The 13,087-nt window shown below is 38.1% G+C and overlaps 1 protein-coding gene across 1 annotated transcript in view; it reads right to left on the bottom strand.

The window, feature by feature from the left end:
- LOC579509 (nuclear pore complex protein Nup93) overlaps positions 1–12,959 on the bottom strand; it is a 36,997-nt gene extending 24,038 nt beyond the window's left edge. Inside the window, exons 1-8 of the mRNA XM_030975874.1 lie at positions 12,846–12,959; positions 8,090–8,299; positions 6,756–6,873; positions 5,007–5,069; positions 4,211–4,417; positions 3,630–3,722; positions 2,310–2,449; positions 1,023–1,155 (exon numbers count right to left, since the gene is read on the bottom strand). Of these exons, the coding sequence (XP_030831734.1) occupies positions 1,023–1,155; positions 2,310–2,449; positions 3,630–3,722; positions 4,211–4,417; positions 5,007–5,069; positions 6,756–6,873; positions 8,090–8,274 (939 nt within the window). The 5' untranslated portion in view covers positions 8,275–8,299; positions 12,846–12,959. The remainder of the gene's footprint in view (positions 1–1,022; positions 1,156–2,309; positions 2,450–3,629; positions 3,723–4,210; positions 4,418–5,006; positions 5,070–6,755; positions 6,874–8,089; positions 8,300–12,845) is intronic.
- Positions 12,960–13,087: the final 128 nt, after the last annotated feature.

Here is a 13,087-nt window from a genome sequence, read left to right as displayed (position 1 = left end):
ATCATGGTCATGTAGCAGAAAGGGAGGCATCATAATGAGACTGAGAATATCAATAAAGAGCACTATGCAGTATGCACCCATATCAGCAATTATGTTTACAAATGACATGAAACCCAATGTACATCCATTCATTATTGCGCAACATTTAATGTGCATACAGAAGAACACCATATTTCAGATTACCACTGAATAAGATTATTTTATGACATAAAATACTGAGTGTTCATGAAACAAAAACTGTAATGAGATTCACAAAGAAATCTTTGCACAACATCAACGTTCATTTTAGTGAGAGATTTCACTTCAATTATCTTCAACCACATCACCTCCCAAGAAAACTATGTATAACAATAACATTGGAGATGATGATTCAAATTAAATTCACTTGAAAACATGGATCACGACAAACTGCTCTTTGACCATACATGTACAAAATAACACTTTCAAAACAAAAAGTAACGTTACAGGTCTTTTGAAACTCAAATTTGGGACTGTTTACAAGATAAATTTTGCCTTTTATAATATCTCCAACAGGAACAACACTCATTCACCCATTAGTCAACAAAGAAACAACTTTTAAATCTCAACTTACAGTAAAACAATCATACTCCATGATGGGATTTTCAACCCATCACATAGCGGAGGTTGATAGATCTCTATGAAAGTCCCTTATTCATTTAGACTCCAGGGGTGTGTTTCACAAAGACTAAGATCGACTTTAAGTTGGATTTAACTATGGCAGGCTGTTCATGCCACTAGTTGCTCTTACCATTGGTCTCTCAATTATGATCTTTAGATACTATTTTTTCCTTCAATAATGAACTATCAAAAAGGGCAAATTCTGTAGATTTGTGATCACGATTTGTACATCCGTTGAGAAACCAATGCCAGGAATGGTTATAGGAACTAGTGGCATGAAAGGCCTGCAATAGTTAAATTCAAATTAAAGTCAATCTTAGTTGTTGTGAAATACTCCCCAGACATAATACAAAGCTTGAAAAGGAGAGGTATATATGACTTACCTCGAGGCCAGGGACGGCTGCAGGAAGCTTGACTTTGAGGAATCCTTTGACAAGCTGGTAGACACCAGGAACACCACCAAGTCTAGCCTGTCTCAGGTTATCACCTATGATGTTACTGATGTACTCTATGTAACTAGACACATGTGGAGAACAAATAGACAGAAATAATCCCTTGTCAATTCAAGATGAAATTGGTTTCTTGATGTACACGAAGGGTATTGTGGTTAGAAAACACTCATTATAAGATTGTGATTTGGTTACTTGATCAAATGTACATAATATAGGACATAATATAATAATTAAGAGGAGATATATATCAATCCCTCTTTAAAGTTAAGTGAACTATAATTCTTTAACATTTTTGCCGATTAAGGAATGGATTGATATATCAGTTACATTTGTTTTGTCATTTCTGAGGTCTGTATGCTTTGTATGAGCACAAAGAGTTACTTACAAGTGAGAACCCATTACTACATAGCTACAAAGCTGACGGTAGAGTATACTAAAATAAAGTATTGTTACATGACAAAGAGATTGTTTCTTTATCTTACTCATTATACAAACAGCAATAATACCATTACTAATAAAACAAGTCAACGCAAAGCGTAGCATCCTCTCGCAGGGTACAAATGGCCTATAAACGTCCGAACAAGTTACCTCCATTGGACTATACTATTATATTACTAGGCAAGGAAGTTAACCACATTTTCACATATACAATTAGGGGTTTATGCATATTTAATGAGCTATGACCTTTCACCTTTGACCTACATACTCAGAAATCGAACTTAGGTATTTTGATACCATGAACCTTCATATTAAATTTTCATTAAAATTTGTCAAACATTACTCAAGTTATCGAATGTAAACCAGATTCGCATATTTAATGAGCTATGACCTTTGACCTACATACTCCGAAATTGAACTTAGGCTGTGTTTTGATACCATGAACCTTCATATCAAATTTCATTAAAATCCGTCAAACAATACTAAAGTTATGGATCAGAAACCAGATTCGCATATTTAATGAGCTATGACCTTTGAAATACATACTTCGGAATCAAACTTAGGCTTTGTTTTGATACCATGAACCTTCATATCAAATTTCATTAAAATCCGTCAAATGTTACTGAAGTTATCGATCGGAAACCAAATTTGTTATGGACAGACGCACGGATGGCAGCGTTACTATATCCCCTCCGACTTCGTCGGCGAGGGGATAATTAGGGCTTATCCCCATTGTCATACACTTTCCAATTGAGCAACTACTTTATCAAAACCACTCACCTATGTTCTAAGAATTTCCTTCCTTGTCTGATAAATGCCATTTGCAAATTTTCTTCTGTTCTCACAGACACAGAATCTGAAGAGATCGTCATGGGAACGGATGACATCTCCCTGACCATGGCCCAGAAGTCTTCTATCCTCTGTAGAATGATGGAAGATAAGAGTGGGGAAATATTTCATGCATTGTGCTAGTCTATAGAACAGTGACTTTGGTATGAAGATAACACGTATTAGGTATGAAGATAACAGAGAAATGAAATGACAAGGGGGGGGGGGGGGGGGGGGGCTTCTAAGGCCCCCCCCCTATGATCTCGGCCGTGAAACGACCAATCGCCACGAAAATTTGCATACATGTCAAGTGAAGTGTACAAAATACTATGGTAATTTCAATTTTTTGAAAAATTCACTCATTTGCATATTTATGGTAATTTATGCAAATAAGGTCATAAAATTCACACTTTTGCCCATAAATCAGACATTATTGATATTTAAGCATTCTTTTTCACTACAGATATTTGTTAGACCATTTGGAATAATAATACAACACAAAAAATTGAAAAACCAAGGTTATTCCTTATGTTATCTATTGTTTTGATAATTTCTTATGTATTTCTTTGTTTTTTTAACTTATGTATTTTATTGTTTGTGTTGTTGTATTTCATTTTCAATTATAGTTCAACTATTTTGACCCCAAAATAAACACCTAAACTATAAACAAGACCAAATAACCAATGTTTTATTTCTTTATTTGAAAAATGAGATTTCCATATGTTTTGTACACAAATCACAAAAATGAGCGATTTTCAGGCTGACATGCAAAGCCAAAAGGACACGTGACTTTGTAATGGTAGGTCCGATTTTCGAAAAATTTCTTTCAAAAGATGCGCAAGACTCGAAAGAAAAAAGTCACAAAATTTCAGTGCAAGATTTTCTTGTGTTAAAAAATTAACACGAAAAATGTCGAGGGGGGGGGGGGTCTTCTAAAGCGCCCCCTCCCCCCCCCCCCCCTGCGCTAGAAAGGGTTAAGGCTTGTTCAAATATGGTACCGTAACCCCCCCCCCCGCAAAAAAAAAAAAAAAAAAAAAAAAAAAAAAAAGCCAGCACGTTATATAACGTCTAAATAAATGGCAACTGCACACAACATAGGACTTGCACGTATTCACTGAGCTCTGTGTGTTATAAGATACAGAAATGTGAAGTCTTAAAAATGCCACATTAAATCATAAAATCTGTGATACCAATAATTTGAGCTGATAGTCACTGTGTAATTCAACTGCAATTGTGATCCGAGTATATAGCTATACTAGAGCCCCATCTCACCTTGTCTTCAAACTGTTGTGCCATTTCTTCAAAGAGACTGATGAGGTTTGGTTTCATACCACCTTTCACTACCTTGTCATTGTAGATGTATACCTAAGATAAAGAGAAATCCCAAAAATGGATATTAATTGTATTTATACTTTTCTCAAAACAAGTGAAAACAACAAAGGAGGCTACACATTAGCAAAAGTAAGGGGTCAAAAAGAAATAAAAGGTGGCTCCTTGTTCATGTTAAATGGAGAACTCCACATCAAATTCATCAGAATTCCCAAATTGGTAGAATGTCTCAAATTCATACTCATCTGCGTGGTAGATGCTAGGGGCATAACAGGTAAGGAAATTCAGCTGGATATGTTTTGATCAATCAACTATAATGAGTAGTCATCCAAATACTGGTAATCAGGGATATCAATAGAAAATGGGAGGTGGGGGAAGTACTTGAACACAGAAATTACGACCAAAAAAAACACAAGAGTATTTGTTGTCGTTTGCTAACCTCCTTTCGATTTGAAAGTACATGTATTTGTTTTCAGTGTCTGTATTCAATGGTTGGTTATTATTCAAGTGGATTATTGAGCTACCTGTCTGGCATAAGCCATCTCCATACTATCCATGGCACTACGACCTTCTATCCTAGTGCTGACATCACTGAACAGGTTACTGGTTTCAGCCGAGACATCAATGAGTTCAGAGCTAGAACCGATCAGTGTGTTCAGAATCCGCTGTTTCTCAACCTCCCATTCATTCTGCTTAGACTGCCAGAAGCGTTGTTCCGTCTCTAGTCTGGTCTGTATGATAAACAACAAACACATTCAATGCATGAGCTACTGAGATGGGTTTCAAGATGCCAGAATCGTTGTTCTGTTTCTAGTCTGGTCTGTATGATAAACAACAAACACATTCAATGCATGAGCTACTGAGATGGGTTTCAAGATTCCAGAATCGTTGTTCCGTCTCTAGTCTAGTCTGTATGATAAACAACAAACACATTCAATGCATGAGCTACTGAAATGGGTTTCAAGATGCCAGAATTGCTGTTCCGTCTCTAGTCTAGTCTGTATGATAAACAATAAACAGATTCAATGCATGAGCTACTGAAATGGGTTTCAATATGCATTATTATCGAGGTCCTCTCCTTACAACTTCAGTATTTTTACTACTCTGATCCCTGTCCCCTAAACATAAAGGTACCGTAGACCTGATAATTTAACCAAAATCTCAATTACAAGGATTTAAAGTAAATTAATGTTTGTGAAGTCTACATTAGAGTTCTCAATTCTCATTACTGCTCCTTATGGAGCAACTAAAGGAAAGCTGAACTGATTATGTTACATCGATAAATCATAGCGTAACAAGGCAACAATGAAACCTACTCACATTCCTTTTTGTTTCTTCAATAACAGCTAGCAGGGCATTCTCTCTCTCATTCCTCAGCAAACCCTAAACAGATAGAAAAAGAGAAGTAGTCAGGAGTAAAAATAATAGATAAAGATTTCAATACAGAAAAATTGAGGCTGTCAAATTAAATTCAGACAACCAGGTAGCTTCATTGAAGCATGAAGTGTGATCACCGATTCTTGGTGCATGCCCGATGTTAATGAAAACAGTGATATACAATTGCTGACAAGGCTTAGAGAATACCATTTAATCTGTTATTCCCTTGGTTCAATACATACAGATAAATTCACTTCTCAATCCATTATGTGAATCGATATGTTGGTTGACATGTTTTGAAAGCAAACACTAAAGTCTGACTTTGGATCCTTGATAGATTTATACTGGAAGATAAAACGGAAGAAAAACTAGATGGAATTCAACTGCGCGCAGTCGAAAATGATGCCTCCGTTATAGAGCAATTTTACAAACCAAAACAGAAAAAAAAAATTGAATTCACGTTCAATGGTAATCCATTGACAGGTTCTCAGAATATTGTGATTACAAGCAATTTCTCATATACATATATGACCCTTTGATCTTTGACCTCATGACCATAAAATCTACTCAGTTCATTGGCTCTGCAAGATGTTCTGAGTTAAATAGTAATCCATCTGTCAGTTCTAATGAGAATGCGTTCACAAGCTATTTTTGCATACATAATGGGCCCATGACCTTTGACCTTTGACCTTATGAACCAAGAATCTACTCAGTTCATTGGCTCTGCAAGTAACAAACATGACATAATTTTGGCATGAATCCATCAATCGGTTCTTGAGATAACGCGATCACAAGCTGTTTTTGCATTCATAATGTGCGCTGTGGCCTTTGACCTTTGACCTACGTGCTCCAAAATCTAATCAGATTGTCTTCCTATGGTGATACACACTATCATTAAGTTTGAAGTTTTTACATCTCCAGTGGTTCTTGAGATATCATGATAACAATCTCAATGTATGGAATTTCATAAGTTGACCTCTGTGACCCTTGACCTTTGACCTACGTGCTCCAAAATCTAATCAGATTGTTTTCCTATAGTGATACACACTATCACTAAGTTTGAAGTTTAAATCTCCAGTGGTTCTTGAGATATCATGATAACAATCTCAATGTATGGAATTTCATAAGTTGACCTCTGTGACCCTTGACCTTTGACATACGTGCTCCAAAATCTAATCAGATTGTTTTCCTATAGTGATACACACTATCACTAAGTTTGAAGTTTAAATCTCCAGTGGTTCTTGAGATATCATGATAACAATCTCAATGTATGGAATTTCATAAGTTGACCTCTGTGACCCTTGACCTTTGACATACGTGCTCCAAAATCTAATCAGATCGTCTTCCTATGGTGATACATACTATCCTTAAGTTTGAAGTTTAAATCTCAAATGGTTCTTGAGATATCGCGCTAACAAACTCAATACAAGGAATTTCATAAGTTGACCTCTGTGACCTGTGACCTTTGACCTACGTACTCCAAAATCTAATCAGATCGTCTTCCTATGGTAATAAATACTATTCCCAAGTCTTAAGTTTAAATCTTAAATGGTTCTTGAGATATTGTGATAACGGTCAAACGGGACGGACGTACGTACGGACGGACAACCCGAAAACATGATGCCTCCGGCACCACCTTCGGTGGCGGAGGCATAAAAAAACCATCACAAGGAATATTCCGAGACTAGGTACCTGTATATCTGTGTCAGCAATAGGTTCAAGAGGTTCATATGTCTTCACTGCACTCAATGTCTCTAAGCGCTGTGATATCCTGGGAATGTCTAGTCCTTTGGAACCTAACAGAATGGACCTGGAAGGTTAAACATATGAAATATAAAACATTTACATTATCATGTTTTTTCGTTAATAAAGAAATATTGTTTTTCTTTCCATCTTATCAGATAGATATTTATAGTGGATGAATTTTTGTGGTGTGCAATACTGAAATTTCTAGAGGGTCTAGACTATAGATTCTAAATCTAGATTAGATCTATTTCATTATTTTTATCAGAGCTTCGGCTTCGAACAAACAGTCCTGATTCAGTGTGACCGACCGTACTGACTCAGGCATATTTGTTACAGTAAAATTGGCCCCAAAAGTGAAACAGTATTAAGTTTTAAAAATTATAAAGAAAACAAAAACATGGTGGCCGAGTCCTCGAGTATCCGCCTGTAAGCCTGGGCATGTACTCAAGTACCTTATTACACGCTTATGCACAGCCTTAGCACACAATAGGCCCATCGAACCTGCTTTGCTGATGATTAAGATTGGAAACATTACCCCTAACCAAAAGTGACCATAATGAAGGGGCAGACCTGCCAACCTCTGGAGTTCAAAAACTGTATTCTTTAGTGCCAAAAGTTGTATTCTTGAAAATAAACACGGATTGTTACGCGGATCAAAGCCTCTTACAGTTTCTACCTACAGGAAGAATTTTTTTTATTGATCATTGGTTGAATATGCATTATTTTGTCACGACTGGTGTGTTCGATGAACCAGGGAATAATTTTCCTGGTATCGCATCGCAATTTGCTATGCATTTTTGCATGACTGCTATACAAAATATCTTTTGTGTAGCAGTTTTCTTCCATAGAAATGTACACAATTTCATTTGAAATATTTATCCATTGCCTGAAATTGCTAATCAAAAAATTTGAGGAAAATTATTCCCTGTGAACCAATAAACATCCCCAAATTGCCAATGTGAGATGCTTGTAGGATACTTTACAGGACAGAATGGACATTTTGCCATTAAAAATGGCGGACGCACACACAAAATATTAATTTAAAAAAAAAAGAAGTTTTTTTTAAAATCTGATTTTATTAAGGAAAATCGTACTGTCGTATTTGCTTCTAAAAATCGTACTAAATACGACTAAATCGTACTGGTTGGCAGGTCTGCAGGGGTGATAGTAAGCATAAAAAAAAAAAAAAAAAGTTTTTCATTAAAATTTTGATTCATGCCTGGTTTCTGTTAGTAACTTCACAAGGCAAGTTTTTGAAATTTCTATCAAAATGAACTCACGCTTTGACATCAGCTGCCTCTGATGTACCCAGCTGAGCAGTCTTTGTCCAAAGCCTCTGACTGGTTTCCATGATTTGATGCAAGGTCTGTTCTACCCTTGGTAGTTCACTGCCTGTATCCACGTCTGCAGTCAGCTGCTCTGCATCGCGGAGAAGGTCTCCAAACCCTCCTGCTATACTCTCCATCTTGGTGCCGCCTTAATTTCTATACCTGTGCAAAACAACATGAAAGAATTCTGGATATCAGAATTTTGTTTATGATTACTTCCCTCTTCATGCATGGGTATGTATTGAAACCAATTAAGGCTAGGTGACATCAATAACATATTTCATTTCATCACCAGCTACTCCAGGGCCAAGGCCAGGGCAAGCCAGCGCCAGACGATCAAACTCTAAACTTCCGAAGGTAGTTTGCAATGCAAGGTTTGTCGGGTGTGGGAATGGCCAAATGGGTGAACGTGAATGCAATATTAATATAAGTTTTGTTTACATCACTCTTCATGCAGGCAAATAGGCGCCAAACTGCCAATAAATATAATTGTAAAGCCCTTTCACACTGGATCTGCATAGAGTTGTGTAGTGTGGTGTACAGAGAATGCCAAAATTAGGCTGCGTATTCATGACAAAAATCTTGCTTAGGTGTAGTCCCTGCATATGTTATGCGTAGACTGGCGTATCGTTAAATACCTGCGGCGTAAGCAATTGGAGTACCTACGCTTCTGATTGCGTATAACAGGCGTTAGGGTTGCGTACGTTTACGTAGGCCTGGGCCCCGTCTTACAAAGAGTTGATATCAATCGCAACTTATTTGCAATTGATATCAATCGCAACTACGGTATGTACATAAGAGATAGGAGACTGCAAACTTGCGATTGATTGGAGGACTTACGATTGATTTGGATCAATCGCAACTCTTTGTAAGACGGGGCCCTGGTGTAAAGGGTACGCAGGTTTGCTTATGGTTTATACGCTTATACCGCTTCGTCGGACTGGCATGGCCTACAGCAGAGCTGCCAACCTCAAGAACAGAAAATCAGTAATCACAAGGCTCAAAATCAGCAATTTCCTAAGCGGCGCTATGAATCTAAAAAAACATGGCATGCTAACACTGCGCGGACCCATGCGCAAATGACCGTTTGAAATTTTGTTGATTTTACTCACAAAAAAGTTGCTAAATATTGATTGGTGGGTCATGACAAAACATCATTTTTCCATTAAAAATTGGCTACTATTAAGAGAATACTGCTATACTGCATGGCACTTGCTACCATAAATCCTATTTACAGGGGGAAAAAAAAGAAAATTAAAAATTATATTGTTTAGATTCATTTTTTTAAAATTTTTTAAATCCGTAATTTTAGACAACATTCTGTAATTCCGTAATTCCGTAATGATCGTTAATTTCCGTACCAATTACAGGAAATTCGTACTAGTTGGCAGCTCTGCTACAGTAGCTTGGTGTTGCTTAGACTTGCATCTACACCGAAAGTATGCATACAAAATTAAACATGTTTTCTGTTTTGCGTCCCTCAATGTATAATAATAATAGGGTGTCTGATCGCGCACCCAATGTTGTGTGCTAAAACCCTTCCCATAGCGATTGTACGCTTCCCTATGTGGTCTACGTGCATTGCGCGACCATCCAAAATTGGTCAATGATTTTATGAAAAAATTTGAAATTCAAACCTTTATAACAAATGATCCTGAAGGTGAAACTCAATAAATGAGGTGTCATATGAAAGAGCAGGTTTTTCTCCATATTCCCCATCGGGGGCCACCCCCAGAATTCTAAAAATATCTTGGTCAAAACAGCGATTGAAATGTTGTTTGCATCCTAGCTCCAAAATTTGCCACTTTCCTGAGCTGCCGCCCCGCGGCTTAAGCAGGGCTAGACGTAAGGATAATATCCAGATGCTTTTTTTTTCGCTAGCCCCAAGGGATCATTTGTTATAACAGTTTGAAAATACCCTTCCCACATTTTTGGAATCAGCTAATTAGGGAGGCGTGAGCTCCGCTCAGTCCAAACCATGGTTACATCGCGTAACATGTGCGCTTATAGTGAATGAAAGTATGGGTGGCCGTTCCCGCCATAGAACCCGGAAGTGAATACACGTTGTAGTCAATGGCAATATCGCGGAGACAGTCTCCGCGATATTGCCATTGACTACAACGTGTATTCACTTCCGGGTTCTATGGCGGGAACGGCCACCCATACTAGTCAATGGCACATATCGCGGAGACAGCGTGGCACAAGCTTGCAAGTCGCGCATTGGCTGAGCAACTTGCGTACGATATGCATACGCTTGCATATCGCGCGATACAGCTGTTTGGCTAAATTTAGCAACACAACATAACTCTGCGTGTACGTCTTTTTCGTCGATTCTCAGCGAAATGCTATGAATATTTCAGCGTTTTGAAGGGGCTGTATCTTTTGATAGAAACATCGGCGAGACTTGAAATTGGAAATGTATTATTCTGATTACATTTTTAATTCAAATATCAAACAAAAATGGTGAAAAACGATCCCAAATTGAAAATTGAAAAATCGTTCAGACACCCTAATAATAACAACAATCTTTTACAGTCCACTCCAAATTTAATTAAGTTAAACTAAAAATTGAAATTCTTTTTGCCCTATTGATCGTGATCCCCGGCAGCCACTGAACTGAGCAGAACCAGATCGACGTTGCTTTATCCTTTATTGTTGAACGCCAAACAAGGTAGCAGCACCTCGCTTCTTTTCGAACCCACGACCTCCTGGTTGTGAGGTGGATGCTCCACTGACTGAGCCAACACAGTAGGAGCGCTGATCTGGAGTAAGAATTGTCCGCATAAACGAGGACAAATCACGTTATTTTCTTTGGCGCTCTACGGGTGATGGGTTCCCAAAATGCGCGCTGACGATACAAAAAACGGATTCCGGCCTTCCGGGTAAAACAAAAACCAGTCAACCGTCTACATTATGGATTTATCGTTCATAACGCATGTCTCTGTGCAAAGGGAATGTGAAAAGCATCAAGGACGAAGAATATCACATAGACCTAATCCTTTTTTTCGCCCTGATTGCCAACTCTCACAGTCACAGAATCAGAATCATTCACATATTCACATAGACTATTCATATATTCGCGGACTAAAGTTAGACCTAGTCTAGATCTAGTCTATCCTTATTTTTTAGGTCGCATCTGTAGTGAATTTATGCTTCATTATAGTGTCAACGAACTTTATGTAATGTTTTGATATTGCCTTGTTGTGCCGACAACTTTTGAGAAATTTACGCTGATAATTTATGCAGTTTTCCTGCGATGGCGTATGTTTCACATTCTTGACACATTTTGGCACCTGCCTTCACATATCTCGTCGCCATGGTTTGTTTTCGTAATTTGACCAATCACAGCTTCCGCTGGTCACGTTTTCGCCACGGAGCTGGGGTTTTTCGTTAGTTAGCCTGCATGATCTCGTAAGATCATCACGTATTGGATTGACTCATTTTTATAGCGATCTTCGCGATTTTTCATCCAGCAGCTACGGCGACCTAGTGTAGCGTTTTCCGTTGGATTTTCTCTAGTACACGCCTGTGATTTCTTCACGACAACTGTTAATAGCGAACTGCTTGTTTTCTTTTCGCGACTCGACATTTCGTGACTTCAATTCTGACACTTATTTCACTTGGAATACGCGGTTTATTTACAACGCGCCAGTGGTTATTTTCGTGTACTTTCTTCCTGGGCTAGCATATTTTGATTTACGCTTGTGCTAGCCCGAGGTGTTTATATTTGCGTTACTTCATTTTTGCCACAACTTTAGAAGAACGCGATCCGCTTCTCGTACTTTAGCCGAGGCCTCCGGTTATTAGATAGCGATTATATTACCAACTCTTGCCACAACTAGACTCCACTTCTTCAGTCTTCAGTCTAGTATTTTGTATATAATCGTCGGGGACATTTACTACGAACACTCCCTCTGTTCCCCAACATTTAGGAGTGTCAATTTCTACAATTCTTCTTCAACGTGTTACACTCGACATTGTATATTGATCAACACACATCGCGATCGCCATTGTCATCTTCATATTACATGTATAGGATCACTCTCAAGTTTCTACACAACAAAAGACAGTGGTGAGTAAAAGTCTAACTCGTACTAGACTCTATTTATAGTCAGCATAGAATTTTTACACATCTGTCTGCAATTAGGGATAATCAGATTCAGAGGCGATCCTCATTTATGCGGATGCATGCCCCTACTGAGCTAATATAGTCTAGATTCTAGATCTAGTCTAGACCTAGATCTATTCCTATTGGGGAAAGTAAACTAAAAGTAAAACCGGTCACCGTCTCAAAGTCAAAGTCAAAATGTTTTATTTTTTAGAGGCACGTCATGACGTTAGACCCTATCATAGCCTCATAGAATGATCATTTTGAAGCGCAATTATTTTGAGGGCTTCAATATTGCATTTGCACTATATCACAGACACTGATAGTGATAACATACGACTCACAGAGAGTCAAACTAGTAGTAATCTATAGACTAGGGTCTAGATCATGTAGCTAGATCTAGTGACCGAGCATTCCACCCTTCTTTCTTGTCATTTACTTTTCACACACAAGTTTCTCGAGTACGTGCACAGCTACAGCCACAAAATTTAAGAATCAGTCAAGAAGTAGGCAAATTTTCAAACCATCACTAACATAAATTAATTAAGGGGTCAACCACTTCAAATTTTATTGTTCGAATAAATGAGTTTACGTAATTACCGTCCTCAAAATCAGGATCCGAAACTTCTCGTTTTGAATGAATGACAGGAAGTGCTTGGTGGAGTAACCACATGCCGCATGCAACACGATAATATCCGACCCGCGAACTTTTGCGCGCGCCGCCTGGCATGTCTGGACAGCTGTAATTATGCTATGTTTACAATACATTGCTCCAACGGTCTTATCACACGCGGCGGACCACCTAACATCAATCTATTTATTGACGATTGTTAAGTACAGTC

This window comes from Strongylocentrotus purpuratus, unplaced genomic scaffold (assembly GCF_000002235.5).
Source record: "Strongylocentrotus purpuratus isolate Spur 01 unplaced genomic scaffold, Spur_5.0 spur5_scaffold_8, whole genome shotgun sequence".
Taxonomy (NCBI): domain Eukaryota; kingdom Metazoa; phylum Echinodermata; class Echinoidea; order Camarodonta; family Strongylocentrotidae; genus Strongylocentrotus; species Strongylocentrotus purpuratus.
This window is presented reverse-complemented; position numbering and strand designations above follow the sequence as displayed.